This window comes from Styela clava, chromosome 10 (genome assembly GCF_964204865.1).
Source record: "Styela clava chromosome 10, kaStyClav1.hap1.2, whole genome shotgun sequence".
NCBI classification, from domain to species: Eukaryota; Metazoa; Chordata; class Ascidiacea; order Stolidobranchia; family Styelidae; genus Styela; species Styela clava.
In genome coordinates this window covers 11,357,249-11,374,114 of record NC_135259.1, presented here as the reverse complement: position 1 = coordinate 11,374,114, position 16,866 = coordinate 11,357,249, and the positions used below count along the sequence as shown (strand labels likewise).

At 35.7% G+C, this 16,866-nt stretch overlaps 2 protein-coding genes across 2 annotated transcripts; one reads left to right on the top strand and one right to left on the bottom strand.

Moving 5' to 3' along the window:
- The first annotated feature begins 6,148 nt into the window (after positions 1 to 6,148).
- On the top strand, positions 6,149 to 11,298 carry LOC120337098 (chromatin-remodeling ATPase INO80-like). Its single transcript, XM_039404818.2, has 2 exons — positions 6,149 to 10,576; positions 11,121 to 11,298. The coding sequence occupies exons 1-2, from the start codon at positions 6,265 to 6,267 to the stop codon at positions 11,246 to 11,248; spliced, it is 4,440 nt and encodes a 1,479-aa protein (XP_039260752.2). The 5' UTR covers positions 6,149 to 6,264; the 3' UTR covers positions 11,249 to 11,298.
- Positions 11,299 to 11,660: 362 nt separating this feature from the next.
- On the bottom strand, positions 11,661 to 15,139 carry LOC120337100 (sterol carrier protein 2-like). The gene is made up of 6 exons (XM_039404821.2): positions 14,835 to 15,139; positions 13,518 to 13,614; positions 13,304 to 13,433; positions 13,052 to 13,128; positions 12,693 to 12,789; positions 11,661 to 11,954 (listed from the first exon to the last, which is right to left on the bottom strand). Exons 1-5 carry the CDS (start codon positions 14,864 to 14,866, stop codon positions 12,700 to 12,702), a joined length of 426 nt encoding a protein of 141 aa, XP_039260755.1. The 5' UTR covers positions 14,867 to 15,139; the 3' UTR covers positions 11,661 to 11,954; positions 12,693 to 12,699.
- Positions 15,140 to 16,866: the final 1,727 nt, after the last annotated feature.

Here is a 16,866-nt window from a genome sequence, read left to right as displayed (position 1 = left end):
ATCATAATTTGCTATATTTCGAGCGAACTTAATAATTCGATGCCGAATACGAATATGATCCGCAATATGCCGGCAACTTTTACCAGTAATTTTGAATAGTACCAATAGTGAAAAGTATTATATATAAAAGTTGAAGGGAACAAAGCGGGACTTTATGATCTATGGGGCTTCAAATACAGGCCAAAAACAAGATTTTCTGAAATTTGATGCGTACTCGATATATCGAGGCCGAATTCGAACATGTTGCTTTATATGCCGACAACTTTTGACAACGATTTCGATCACATATATAAGTCAAGTGTCTAACACCAGAGTATGATCAACAGCGGAACAAAACTTAACAAAGTATGGCCCTTCAAACATTGACGAAAAATCAGATTTTGCTATATTTCGAGCGAACTCAATCATTCGATGCCGAATTCGAATATGATCCGCAAGGTCACGACAACTTTTAATAGTAATTTTGAATAGTACCAATAGTGAAAAGTATTATATATAAAAGTTGAAGGGAACAAAGCGGGACTTTATGATTTATGGGGCTTCAACTACAGGCCAAAAACAAGATTTTCCGAAATTTGATGCGAACTCGATACATCCAGGCCAAATTCGACCTTGTTGCTTCATTTGCCCTACAAATTTTGACAACGATTTCGCTGACATGTACAAGTCAAGTGTCTAACACCAAAGTATGATCAACAGCGGAACAAAACTTACCAAAATATGGCCCTTCAAAAATTGACAAAAAATCATAATTTGCTATATTTCGTGCGAACCTAATAATTCGATGCCAAATACAAATATGATCCGCAAAGTGCCGACAACTTTTAACAGTAATTGTGAATAGTACCAATAGTTAAAAGTATTATATATAAAAGTTGAAGGGAACAAAGCGGGATTTTATGATTTATGGGGCTTCAAATACAGGCCAAAAACAAGATTTTCTAAAATTTGATGCGTACTCGATATATCGAGGCCGAATTCGAACATGTTGCTTTATATGCCGACAACTTTTGAAAACGATTTCGATCACATGTATAAGTCAAGTGTCTAACACCAGAGTATGATCAACAGCGGAACAAAACTTAACAAAGTATGGCCCTTCAAACATTGACGAAAAATCAGATTTTGCTATATTTCGAGCGAACTCAATCATTCGATGCCGAATTCGAATATGATCCGCAAAGTCACGACAACTTTTAATAGTAATTTTGAATAGTACCAATAATGAAAAGTATTATATATAAAAGTTGAAGGAAACAAAGCGGGACTTTATGATTTATGGGGCTTCAACTACAGGCCAAAAACAAGATTTTCCGAAATTTGATGCGAACTCGATACATCCAGGCCAAATTCGAACTTGTTGCTTCATTTGCCGACAAATTTTGACAACGATTTTGCTGACATGTACAAGTCAAGTGTCTAACAGCAAAGTATGATCAACAGCGGAACAAAACTTACCAAAATATGGCCCTTCAAAAGTTGACAAAAAATCATAATTTGCTATATTTCGTGCGAACTTAATAATTCGATGCCAAATACAAATATGATCCGCAAAGTGCCGACAACTTTTAACAGTAATTATAAATAGTACCAATAGTGAAAAGTATTATATATAAAAGTTGAAGGGAACAAAGCGGGAGTTTATGATTTATGGGGCTTCAAATACAGGCCAAAAACAAGATTTTCTGAAATTTGATGCGTACTCGATATACCGAGGCCGAATTCGAATATGTTGCTTTATATGCCGACAATTTTTGACAACGATTTCGATCACATGTATAAGTCAAGTGTCTAACACCAAAGTATGATCAACAGCGGAACAAAACTTAACAAAATATGGCCCTTCAAAAATTAACGAAAAATCATATTATGATGTATTTCGTGCGAACTCAATGACTCGATGCCGAATTCGAATATGATCCGCAAAGTGCCGACAACTTTTAACAGTAATTTGGAATAGTACCAATAGGGAAAAGTATTATATATAAAAGTTGAAGGGAACAAAGCTGGACTTTATGATTTATGGGGTTTCAAATACAGGTCAAAAACAAGATTTTCCGAAATTTGATGCGAACTCGATATATCGAGGCCGAATTCGAACTTGTTGCTTTATTTGCCGACAAGCTTTGACAACGATTTCGATGACAAGTACAAGTCAAGTGTCTAACACCAAAGTATTATCAACAGCGGAACAAAACTTAACAAAATATGGCCCTTCAAATATTGACAAAAAATCATAATTTGCTATATTTCGTGCGAACTTAATAATTCGATGCCAAATACGAATATGATCCGCAAAGTGCCGACAACTTTTAACAGTAATTTTGAATAGTACCAGTAGTGAAAAGTATTATATATAAAATTTGAAGGGAACAAAGCGGGACTTTATGATTTATGGGGCTTCAAATACAGGCCAAAAACAAAATTTTCTGAAATTTGATGCGTACTCGATATACCGAGGCCGAATTCGAATATGTTGCTTTATATACCGTCAACTTTTGACAACGATTTCGATCACATGTATAAGTCAAGTGTCTAACACCAAAGTATGATCAACAGCGGAACAAAACCTAACAAAATGTGGCCCTTCAAAAATTGACGAAAAATCAGATTTTGATGTATTTAGTGCGAACTCAATGACTCGATGCCGAATTCGAATATGATCCGCAAAGTGCCGACAAATTTTAACAGTAATTTTGAATAGTACCAATAGTGAAAAGTATTATATATAAAAGTTGAAGGAAACAAAGCGCGACTTTATGATTTATGAGGCTTCAAATACAGGCCAAAAACAAGATTTTCCGAAATTTGATGCGAACTCGATACATCGAGGCCGAATTCGAACATGTTGCTTCATTTGCCGACAACTTTTGACAACGATTTTGATGACATGTACAAGTCAAGTGTCTAACACCAAAGTATGATCAACAGCGGAACAAAACCTAACAAAATATGGCATTTCAAAAATTGACGAAAAATCAGATTTTGCTGTATTTCGTGCGAACTCAATGATTCGATGCCGAATTCGAATATGATCCGCAAAGTGCCGACAAATTTTAACAGTAATTTTGAATATTACCAATAGTGAAAAGTAATATATATAAAAGTTGAAGGGAACAAAGCGGGACTTTATGATTTATGGGGCTTCAAATACAGGCCAAAAACAAGATTTCTGAAATTTGATGCGAACTCGATGTATCGAGGCCGAATTCGAATATGTTGCTTTATATGCCGACAACTTTTGACAACGATTTCGATCACATGTAAAAGTCAAGTGTCTAACAACAAAGTATGATCAACAGCGAAACAAAACTTAACAAAATATGGCCCTTCAAAAATTGACGAAAAATCAGATTTTGATGAATTTCGTGCGAACTCGATGATTCGATTCATACAGCGACTTTGAATTTTTATGTTGTTTTACTCATCATGAACCTTTTAATACAAATGCGGAAAAGAATTAGCAGAACAAATAGCGACATAGTATGCTTCTAAAATCCGCTTGAAAACTACAAATGTTCTTTCTTTTTACCTAATATACTAATATAATATATAAAAATATATACTAAGAAGTTACTCATTCATATTTAAATAATTCAGATTCTGCTTCCGTGTAATTATCAATTATAAATCTATCCCAGGCGAACATCACCGAGCCCACAGCTGACTGATATTTTGAAATAACGGCTTAATCCGTTAACACTCTAGAATTATATATACATGCCATAGGAAATCATTGTCAAAATTTTTCGGAAAATAGAATAACATATTTGAATTTGGCGTCGAAAAATCGATATCGCACCAAATATGACAAAATTTGATTTTCATACAACTATTGAAGGCCCATATTTTTTTGATTTTCATTCTGCTGGTGATCATACTTTGTTGGTGGACACTTTAGTTATACATGTTTTCGAAATCGTTGTCAAAAGTTGTCGGAAAATAGAATAACATATTCGAAGTTGGCGTCGAATCTCGCACCAAATATGACAAATTCAGATTTTTATCAATTTTTGAAGGCCCATAATTATTCAATTTTAATTCCGCTGGTCATCATACTTTGTTGTTGTAGACTTGAGGTATACATATAAACGAAATCATAGTCAAAAATTGTCGGAAAATAAAATAACATATTCGAATTCGGGGTCGAATAGTTGATATCGCAATAAATATGACAAAATCTGATTTTCATCAATTTTGAAAGGCATTATTTTTTTAATTTTCATTCCGCTGGTAATCATACTTTGTTGTTTGATACTTAGGTTATACGTGTAAACGAAATCTTGTCAAAAGTTGTCGTAAAATAAAATAACATATTCGAATTCGGCATCGAATCATTGAGTTCGCACAAAATACAGCAAAATCTGATTTTTCGTCAATATTTGAAGGCCCATATTTTGTTAAGTTTAGTTCTGCTGATGATCATACTTTGGTGTTAGACACTTGACTTGTACATGTCATCGAAATCGTTGTCAAAAGTTGTCGGCATATAAAGCAACATATTCGAATTTTGCCTCGATATACCGAGTACGCATCAAATTTCAGAAAATCTCGTTTTTGGCCTGTATTTGAAGCCCCATAAATCATAAAGTCCCGCTTTGCTCCCTTCAACTTTTATATATAATACTTTTCATTATTTGTACTATTCAAAATTACTGTTAAAAGTTGTCGGCACTTTGCGGATCATATTCGAATTCGATATCGATATGTCGAGTACGCATCAAATTTCAGAAAATCTTGTTTTTGGCCTGTATTTGAAGCCCCAATAATCATAAAGTCCCGCTTTGTTCCCCTCAACTTTTATATATAATATTTGTCACTATTGGTACTATTCAAAATTACTGTGAAAAGTTGTCGGCACTTTGCGGATCATATTCGAATTCGGCATCGAATCATTGAGTTCGTACGAAATATAGCAAAATCTGATTTTTTGTCAATTTTTGAAGGGCCATATTTTGTTAAGTTTTGTTCCGCTGGTAATCATACTTTGGTGTTAGACACTTGACTTGTACATGTGATCGAAATCGTTGCCGAAAGTTGTCGGCATATAAAGCAACATATTCGAATTCGGCCTCGATATACCGAGTACGCATCAAATTTCAGAAAATCTTGTTTTTGGCCTGTATTTGAAACCCCATAAATCATAAAGTCCGCTTTGTTTCCTTCAACTTTTATATATAATACTTATCAATATTGGTACTATTCAAAATTACTGTTAAAAATTGTCGGAACTTTGCGGATCATATTCGCATTTGGTCTCGAACCCTAGAGTTTGCATGTAACATTGAAAAAAATATTTTCCGATATTTTTGTGTTCCCAACAACTGTAGCCTATTTTTATTTTGTATTTTTTTTTCATTCTGCAAATATATTTTAATACGTTTTAGTTTTATGTAATATATACAGGTATGTATGTTGTAATTACCACTACCAGCTAAATGTGCTTAAACTTATATTTTGGTCTGAGTTGTTTCCTTCGGAACATATTATTTCAAATAGGATCCATTTATCCCTTATAAATATTGTAATAAGAGATTATTTTCCGCATGGGAACGGTTGAATACTGCAGAATATTTTTCCGCTGAAATTCCTCTCGATTCACAGTGGTAAAAAAAGGTAGGTATCACAGGTATCATTGACTAAAGTGATAGGTATCAGTAGATCTAGTAGATGACTAATAAAGGTAGGGTTAGGCCTACTATCAGTCTGTCAGTACAGCAGTAACTTAATGATACCTTAACCCATGTAACCCTAGCCTTTTAGTCATCTAGGTAGCTACTACTGATACCTACGGTACCTCTCCAGTTTTTATACCTACTGACCTACCTTTTAAGTGACTGATACACAGGATACGGTACATGTGATACCGGTATCGTACCTACCTTTATAGTCGGGTTCGTATCCAGTGGGGGGATTCAGCCGGTTCTATGGAACCGTCCCCCGGAATTTCATGAGTTTAGCGAACCGGTTAGCATTGCATTACTAAAAAAAACATGTAACTGTGTAACAGAACCGGTCGAAAAATATGACTTTTGTGATGGAACCTTTGACATAAAGTTTGAATCCCACCATGTCCGTTTCATACCATATCGTACTGATACCTACTGCAGTACCTACTGTACCGTAACTGTGTAATGGCTCTACTTTTCAACTGTTTTGTATTTTTTTATGTAGCATGAGTTTTTATATTGATAATGTAACTCCTTAGTCTGTTAGTAGACTCCGGTACAGGTACCGTATTGATGATACTGCTGTACCGAGATAATGGAATCACCTCTTGATGCAACTCAACATGAGGGAAAACAGTTTTTGCAAAATGGAATGGCTGAGTCTGTGTATGTGCAAGGTATTAAAAGGGCTCTGGGTGTTGGAGAGCTTTTAAACAAAATCGCAAAAGCAGCAGAATTAAAAAGACAATATTTAGATCAGCTCAGAGCACGAATAGAGGAGCGTGAAAGGAATAAATTATACATTAAAGATTTGGACAAGAAGTTCACGAATCCTTATGGATTTAAGCAAACTAATTCCTCTCGATCATGGATTAAAAATATATTTGAAGAAGAGGAAACAAGCGATGACGAAGATGATGTCACCGAGGAAGACTACAGAGAAATGCTGAAACTTCATAGGAAAAAAAAGGTAATGAAAATAAAATGGGAAAATGAACCTGCACTTGCAAAGTACAAATACTACAGTTCTGATTATGTAACTAATCGTGATCTGTGGCCGTCACACAGAAAGAATTTTAAAAAACATTTAATAAAGAAGAAAAAGAAATCAAAAGTAGAACAAAAACAGATCATTACTTCAGGAATATCTAATGATGTAGGCAGGATTACAAATATTAAAGAAGAATATTGTGACGCAGATTACAAATCTCCAGATTCCCAGATGCTACTGGGTAAATCAGATTTAACGAAAAAGAAAAAGCAGCCAAGTATAGACACCATAAGGAAACGACATTGGAAGCTCATTGCAAAAAAGGACATTCCAAAAGCGTATCGTGTGAGAATGCAGCTGCGTAGTAATAACCTTGCACTTTTGAGACGAGTTTCACGGGAATCCATGAAAAGGCAGAGAGCGAATGCTGCACTATCTCTTAAAGTATCTAAAGATAAATCGGGCAGAGCTCGGCGCATTACAAGAGAAATGCAACTTTTTTGGAAAAAATATAGCAAAGTGGAGAAAGTTCATCGTAAAAAGGCTGAAAAGCATGCTTTGGAGCAAATTAAACTTGACGAGGAAATGCGAGAAGCGAAAAGGCAACAAAGAAAATTAAATTTTTTAATATCACAAACTGAACTTTTTGCCCATTTTATCAGTAAAAAGTTAGGTAAAGCACATGATGGTATTGAGAATGATGAACGCATTAAATCAATATTGAACACTCTTGAAAAAGATTATATCGATAATGATAGTCAGGTGTCTGTGAGTGAAGATGCTTCATTCGAACATGACTTTGACGATCATGATGGGAGTTATTATTCAGACAAGGCTATGAAAAATGTTAAGAAAGCCATTGAACAACAACAAAGTCAAACCTCAACTTTTGATTCTGTAGAAAGTGAAACAAATAAATTCTCTGAGTCATACAGCCTTATGAACCCAAGTATTTCTGCCAATGAGGAACTCAAACAGCCTTCTTTGTTCAAAGGTTTGTTAAAATCCTATCAGCTCAAAGGTATGAATTGGCTTGTTAATCTATACGAACAAGGAATTAACGGAATATTGGCAGATGAAATGGGCCTTGGTAAAACCGTTCAAACGATTGCATTTTTCGGACATCTGGCAGAAAAAATCAATATTTGGGGTCCGTTTCTAGTAGTTGCACCTGCATCTACACTTAATAATTGGCATCAGGAATTTACAAAATTTTTCCCAGAGTTTAAAGTATTACCATACTGGGGTAATCCTAATGATAGAAAGGTATTGCGTAAATTTTGGAATCAAAAATCATCATACCATTCTGATAGGAATTCTGCTCCCTTTCATATCCTGGTGACAAGCTACCAACTTGTGATATCAGATGTGAGATATTTCCAACGTATAAAATGGCAATATATGGTACTTGATGAGGCTCAAGCGCTAAAAAGTAGCTCTAGTGCAAGATGGAAAGTATTGCTTGATTTTAATTGCAGGAACAGACTACTTTTAACAGGAACACCAATCCAAAATACAATGGCTGAGCTGTGGGCTTTATTGCACTTTATTATGCCTTCCTTATTTGATAGCCACAGTGAGTTCAATGAGTGGTTTTCAAAAGACATTGAGAACCACATAGAAAATAAATCCAATATTGATGAAACCCAGCTTTCTAGATTGCACATGATTCTCAAACCTTTTATGCTGCGTCGCATAAAGCGTGATGTTGAAAATGAGTTATCTGAGAAGATTGAGGTTCGAGTACATTGTAGCTTGACTCCCCGACAACAAAGTTTGTACAATGGTGTGAAACAAAATATAAGATTAGAAGATATTTTAAAATCATCTGGAAATACTTATGTAAGCTCTGGAGGAACAGCACTCATGAATATTGTAATGCAATTTAGAAAAGTTTGCAATCACCCAGATTTGTTTGAAAGACGTGAAATCACTTCCCCTTTGCATTCAGATCCGATTCCGTTCTATTTTTTACCAAGACTTATTTATAGAGAGGGAATATTGTCAAGAATCTCTCCAGGAAGAAGGAAACTTTTATACTGTGACTTGAATATTCATCACCCACACAACATTCAGCAATCATTGTTTTATCAGAATGGGTCATCAGACTTTTCTTTCCTGCGATTACTGTGCGTATCACACACAATGTACTGGAAAGTAATGGGATCAAGCGCAAAATTTAGATGGCTTTTAAATGCAAATATGCTCACTGTCAAAAAATCTATCTATCTGAAGCATATTTTTCATTCTGATGATTTATTGCGGGATGCCCCAGATGATTACGAAAAAGACATAAAAAACAATTTTAATTTAAAAGATTTCTTATTGATTGATACAAATTTTTTGAATTGGTTTTGCCCTGAATCACCTTTTCAAAAACTAGTCTTCACTACATATTGCATGGATGGTTATACACATGTTAATAAAATTATAAAATTGCAAAGCAGAAATGGAAGTAGTGACCATCAAAATCAACAATCAGTTTATCAAGGGCATCAATTCATCTCGATGCCGAAGCTTCTGATGTCTTTATATTTCCCTGCAATTACAGTTGGTGTGCAAGATATCTACTGCTGTGATACCAATGCTTGTATTGAATTATCACAGCCATCATTTGGGGATATGATGACTCCATTGCTGTATGGCCCATCTGTGGAAAATATCGAGTTTTACAGCTTGAGTCAGCCACCTAATATCCCAAATAAACAGACAATATTCTGGAAGCATGCGAACACTGGATCGGGTCTTGTTGCACTATCTCCACCAGCTGGTTGGTCTAACATCAATATACCTGAAAAGGAATACTTGGTAATGGATAGTGGTAAACTCTATGCATTGGATGTTTTACTAAGACGACTGAAAGCTGAGGGACATCGAGTTCTTATTTACTCACAAATGACTAGAATGATCAATATATTAGAGGAATATATGTGGTATCGTAGACATACATATATTCGACTTGATGGGTCATCTCGTATTTCTGAACGTAGAGATATGGTTGCTGATTTTCAGTCTCGTTCAGATATTTTTGCCTTTCTTCTCAGTACCAGAGCAGGAGGTTTAGGTATCAACTTGACTGCTGCAGACACTGTGATATTTTATGATAGTGATTGGAATCCAACTGTCGATCAGCAAGCTATGGATCGAGCTCATCGACTTGGACAAACAAAGCAGGTAACTGTATACAGACTTGTGTGTCAAGGAACAGTGGATGAAAGAATTTTACAGCGTGCCGAAGAGAAAAATGTTATTCAAAGAATGGTTATTGCTGGGGGTAGTTTTAAGCCTGATGCTCTCAAGCCTAAAGAAGTTGTATCACTGCTTCTTGATGATGAACAACTCATGCAAAAGTTGAAAATGAAGAGGGACGAAAACAGGGGAGATATATTGCCTTACAAAGGCAAAAAACGAGGGAGGAAAACTAATGCTGAAAGAGAAGAAAAACGTATCAAGCTTATGCAAGAACAAGGAGTAACTGACCCTTCATGTAATATAACAATATCTCACTCCGAGTCAAACTCACCATCAAATAACTTATTCGAGAGTAAATTTTTAACTGGAACTTTAGCACCTGCAGATGAGGATTCCAAATCCAGCTCATTTTTTGATTCTGCTCCAACTAGTCCGGCCAGTGGAATCTCTGGAAATAGTGATCAGCGTTATCAAGATGAAGATCTCATCATTATTGATGATCTAGATTCACCGGCCAATATAGGAACACCGAATGTTAGATCATTTAGGGGCAGAGGTGGTCGTGGCTCTGGCAGGGCAAGAGGAAGGCCTCGGATCAGACCGCTGATTCCAGAAGCACCAAAGCGAAGTTATAATCGTTCTTCAACCACTCGAATAGGAACTAGGAGTCGAAGGGCAAGTAGAGCAAAAAGGATATTCACTGGCCGTGCAGCTGCTATGGCAGGTAATATAACTATTTTATACTTCTGACTTCTGAGATTAAATATGGAATCAGTTATGTCTATATTAGATTACTAGATAGTGTACATTCTAAGCATTAGGGAGTCCCAAGGACCAATTTGACCTGCCTTAGGAAATTTTTATTACACAACAAAATAAACTGGTTTCATTATTTGTAGAAGTGAAAATATAAATAAATGTGGAGGTTACTTTTACTTCTGAAAATAAAGGTTAAGAACTCCTGCCACAATATTTTGCGTTTCACCATGTTATAGCGAGGGTTCTCAAACATTTAGTGTTATGGAGCCTGTGGAGAGGTTGACTATTATTTTTGGAGCCCCACAACAAATTTTGAATATTGGAACTTTTAGATGTCATATTTAAAATACCGTCTTGTTGCCACATTTAAAAAATTAGCCAGTCAGTAAGCGATACTAAGTACCTTCTTTGATAACCGTATGTGTTATAGTATGAATTGTTTCCTTACTCTGGTGTTGAGTTACTTTATTACTCCAAACCTTAATAATAAGTCTTGTTCTTTTTAAAAGGTGCAAGAGCTGGTGCAGTGGCTGCTTCAGCGGCAACATATGCAACTTATGGGTATGGACTGGAACCAACAGACAACTTTCTGCACCAAAAAGATAGTACAATTTCTAAACCTTCATCAACCACATGACTTTTTTTATCCGATTGATCATTGTTTTACAATACAAATTCAATCATGGAGATAGTTTTGTTTTTGTTGGAGAAAATAAGGGTTTTACAGTCTGTTGAGATAATATGCACTTTAATGGTTGGTTACACATTGGTGCAACAGTCAGATGTTCTGAGGTCATTTGGTAACTTTGTGACATGATTTACAAAACTAAATCAGACATGGTATTGTTATAAGGATTGCTGGACCCATTCATGCCAGAAAACTTCCTCCGCTATATAAGTGCTTTCATTTGGAACCATAAATTTGTGGTCATCTATGCCAATATTTCGCCTAGATGAAGCTATCCCGCAGATAGCTTTGATAGTTGTTGCGCTTGTTACCAGAGGCCGAGTTTATAGCTGATACTCCGAAAGAGAATAAAATTCACGGCTTACAATTAAAACAATTTTATTAATATTCAGAAACAACGCTTAGATCTTCACAACTGCAAAATTGTACTACCAAAATCCAATAAAACAAATATAAAACATGATGTTATATTTTGAAGTGGATCACATAAAAATTAACAAAATGCATATAATTATTATTGCCACTCGTACAAATATTATAGTACCCTGATGAAGTAATATATTGGAACACATGGATGCTATAGATTGTTTTCTCTCATCTTCAATTGTCATATTAGCGATGATATGATGATGAATTGTAATATAAGCTTCATAACCTGAAATGTTTGGCTTGTGTTAATCCTACGTGATACATTTACAAACGCCTTACCCAACTGATTTATTTTTACAACACTAGTGCTAGAATGTGACAACCAAGGAAGAATTTTGCTTTGTGTTGCTATAATATTACCAATATTCTTTAGTTCTTTATTATTATTAATGTATAGCACACATTATAAACTATTCAAACTGAGTAAAATCAGGCGTGCGATTTGCATATATAACATTGAATAAATAAAATAAAAGGTGCTCCCGAAATATGTGCACCAAGATGTCGCATAACCTGAACCCTAACCTGGTACACATATTATGTTCAGGTCATCGCCATCTTGGTGCACATACTTCAGGAGGTCCAAATAAAGTGTGGGAGGAATAAAGAGTTCCAAAATAGGCAAATGGAGAAATTTAACGAAAAAGCTCGGTAACCAGTGAAATCCATAATGAAAGACTGTGGTACTTCATAAGAATGTATCAAATATTTTCACAATTGATAAAAGCTTTGCCAGATAGTGGAATGCAATACTCTTAATCAGAGCTCATAATCAGCACCCGTGCTGCTAACAGTCTACAAGTTCTTTAATTAGGCATGGGCATTCTATGCAAGTTTGAAGATTCCTGCATTTTTATCAAAAGCATAACTTTATTAGCGATTTTTCGTGTATTAGTCATCTCCTAGATTAGCATTTTGGACTGACAGCTGATAAGCAGCATAGGTAAAGATACGAATAACTTACAAAAAAATCATAATTTTGCTTTTGCAGGCATTATAGTTTGAATTTTCATAGCAAGCCCCATGTTGCCAGCAATCTTTAATTTTCCTCCGAAGAATGCCTATGAAAAAAACAAATTGCATGTTTAGTAAATTCTAGACACTAAAGGCAGTGAAACAGAAGCGTTCCCAGAACCCAGTTTTAATCTGGGTATATAGTTTTTGGACTTAGTAACACAGCTAGAATTGCTTGGGATTGATATTAGTAACACATACACATATGATAAAATCGTTTTGTTCAGCTTAAATACAAAATATGAGAGTGTTGATATTGTATGATATACACTTTTTTAGTAATATAATTCTCCACCACAATAAACATACCGTATTAGGGTTTAATTTTCCCAGCATTAAATCTACTAAATCATCATCTTTCATAGTAATTGTGCAGTCTGGTTTTTCTGAAATAGAAATATAGAATTTTACAACCAAAGGTTTTCTAGACTAACTCTAATTCATTCCATCAAGCTTTTTTCAAGGTAAAGTTCAGTTCAACCCTACATCAACAAAGACCTAGCTTGTAAGATTTCAAGCTTTTGTAAGGTTTCTAATTTTGGCTATCAATATATTTCTTACTGCTAGAATTCAACTCCAGTGATCCGTTTCCATTTTTTGCATCCACAATCCATAAAACTTGTTTTCCTCCTGGTCCCGTCACACGAAATCCAATTATTCCATTCACTTTTTTGACATATTGTTTTCCATCCTGATTAAAATACAGTAATAAATTATTATCTCCCTCATATAATTTATTATATATACTCAATAGAGCACTGTAAGAATATGCTACCTTCTCTACTTGCTTCTTCATTTCTTCAAACAAAGCAGTTGACTTGAAATCTTTAGCTTCTTCAAATGATGAAACTTGTTGAATTACCAGTTGATGGCTGAAATAATATCAGAAATGTCAGGTCTAGGGATGGTCCTATAAACCCAACTATATTGTGCCAACCATCTGAATAACCTTTGAGGGTATATTGGACAGCCGTATTTAACAAAAGGGTTCAATTTTTGGGGCATCTCCGCAAGACATGTACTGCCAATCAAATGTGTGAAATTTTGGTATACTAAATAGTTTGCAATGATGATAGTGTTAGAAGTTTTAGAATGTAAATACAGAAAAATGGGCGCGGCATACAAAATGAAAGAACAGATTCTGTAAACAGGTAAAAGACCGTGGGCCAGCCACTGTTAAAGAGGGAACCTTGTGTAATAAGGTAATATTCTCTTGTAATCTATCTAGACAAGGGTGGTCCAAGGTTGTCGGCTCCGCGGGCCACAAAATTGTTTTTGCATTGTTCGCGGGCCACAATAGTGCCAAGAATAGGTAAACAGTGCAATACAAAACAAACACCTTCATTGTGCAAACACATAGTTATCAGGCATAGCCATTCTAGGCTAATAGAATCCGCATTTGATTTTTAGTTTTCCATGATGCCTATATTGTTTGCATATATTCCCGACCAAAAAGTTAAGCCAGATAACAATTTAGACCGCCAAGCACATCATTCAACTTCCCTAGTTTCCCCAGCAATCCATGACACTATTTAATTCAGTAACAATAGTGATGACAATATGTCAAAAGATTTTTCCGATTAATTTTGGGACGAAACAACACAAAATGCCGAATGTGACGCGGGCCACAGATAATGAAGCGGCGGGCCTGGGTTTGGACCACCCTGATCTAGACCCTTTTTTGTTATTACTGTATTATGAAAAAATTTGTTACCACAAGATTTGTCGTGTCAACTACAACTGCAAAACTAACAATTTGGTTATAAATCCGATTATTGACCCTACAGCCCTAACAGCAGACATCAGGCGTGGTTTTAAAAAAAAATTGGACATATCAATACCTGTATGGTCAAAATTAAAAATCAAAAGTATGAATGTTCCAGATATTTATTTCCAGGCTGCCAGAAGGGGTAGAATACAAGGACTGAAAACCAAAAGCTGCAAAGCATGCAATGCCCGGGAATCTGCCAATCACTGAAGCAGTCCAACGGTCAGAAATTCCACAGGCAGACAGGGCAGACGCAGTCAAGGACCAATAATTAATCATGACACATGTATAACATATTAGGATATTTCACATAGCAGGACTTACCTTTGGCTCGCACTGATTTCTTGGGCAATCATTTTGGACTCTTGTGATTATAATACCAGTTCAACTCAATCAGCTTGCAAAACTTTTCACGTTTTAACCTTACGTGTGATACTGGTGCGAGATAGAAATATCGTAGCAGCAGCGAAGCGACGTAATAGCCTGATACTTAAAAGTTATGTAGAATATTAATCAATACAGCAATTCTCAGCACTTGGTTAACCGTTAACGTAGCGAATGATTCAACACGACCAAACATGAACCGATTCCGAGAGGGTGCGAAGTCCAGAATCATGAAGCCACACCCCCATCACACCCACTAAACAGGCAGTTTGAGACAGTACAGTAGTAGTTTTCATGTTTTTTGAGTTGAGTTATTATTGGGTTTTCATCCAATAAAGCAATAGGATCTTTTGTACAAAGCCCCCACCAAAAAAATACACCCACTAACGCTCAAAATAGGAAAATCAGTAATTACTCAGTTTGGACAACGACTAACATACCAGCAATGCAGATTGCGCTGGAAATTCAGAATGTTTAACCCCAAGAGGATAACTACTAATTCGTCATTAATTAAAACGTGACGGGGGTATTTTTCACCAATATCAAATATTTGCATTAGTGGCTTTCTACAAAAGATCCAAGCAATATTGTAGTATTCTGCAGTGTTCTAACTTCTAACATCAGGTAATAGAAACTAATGATCACCACATGTGTCCTACAAGGTAAACAAGGGATGCATGTAGGGCTGTGAATGGTTAATCGGTTAACCGATTTCAGATGGTTAACGGTAGGGTGACCATACGTCCTCTTTTTGTAGAATTTGTCCTCATTTTTCGTTAAAAATTTCATGTCCTCCGAGGACGCTCTTAAAGATCAAAATGTCCTCCTTTTTCAATAGATTAAATATTTGAAATTTTTTATGATATAATCTACATTGTTTAATGGGTTGAGAAAATATTAACGCAAGTAGAAACTTGTAATTATCAAATCACATATGACAAGCAATGCATTGCGTTGAGATATGAGACCCCGAATACAAAATAGGTTGAAATCGGTTCCATTACATTTGAACCCACGTACATTTGAACCCATGACAATTGTATCTGTGGATTTTTTTTTGTTTCACGGATAGTTAAACCCATACTAACCCTATCCCATGGGTTTTAGCACCCGCATATAGATTGAACCCGTGGATATACACATGGGTTCAAATGTACGTGGGTTCAAATGTACGGTCATCGTTGAAATCACCTTGGGTTGTTATGACAAACCTTGGGGTTATAAGTTATTGCGTGCGCAGCACCTCATTCCTAATCTACTAATATATTGTAGCTCAGTTATAGAAACAGGTTGAATTTAGGAAATAATTGACACAAACAACAATGACTATTTCCACGCACCTATTGATATCAAAGGTTACACCACAATGTTCATTTTCTATAACCATGCACAAAATTTGCTTCTCTATTGTGACGTTTTATTTGCGCTTCTAATTTCAACCGTTGATGAGATTAAAAGGGAGCTTGCACAATAGCGATTCGGGGTTTGGCAGACCTGCAAAAGTTAAGAACTGCTGCAAAAGATCGAGCTGATTGCGAGGCGGAGTGCATTACTTGCGGCTACAGTTGCTCGTTGACAAGAATGCATTGTTGTCACATCGACTATTGTCGCCTCTACTTTTAATTCTAGAGAATTTAGTAGATATATAACGCGATAACGCGATAAAATGTGAAAAATAATGGAAGTACCAAGATTGCTGATTATGGAAATTTGACAATGATGAATTCAGAATCAGTTTTCGGTCGATTTCGAAATATATTGTTCACGATTTCATTGCAAAATCGGATATTCAAGACGGCTTAATCATATGGCGAACCACGGCCTGTCGTCCGATTGCCAGTCCATGTTGTATATGGGATCAGCCAGCCAGTTATTTGTAAATCCCCTAATGCCGTTCTAAGCCCCCAAAAAACCCACAAATTTGTGTAAATTATAATAATAGTCAAACCCCGTAACAAATACACGAAAACAA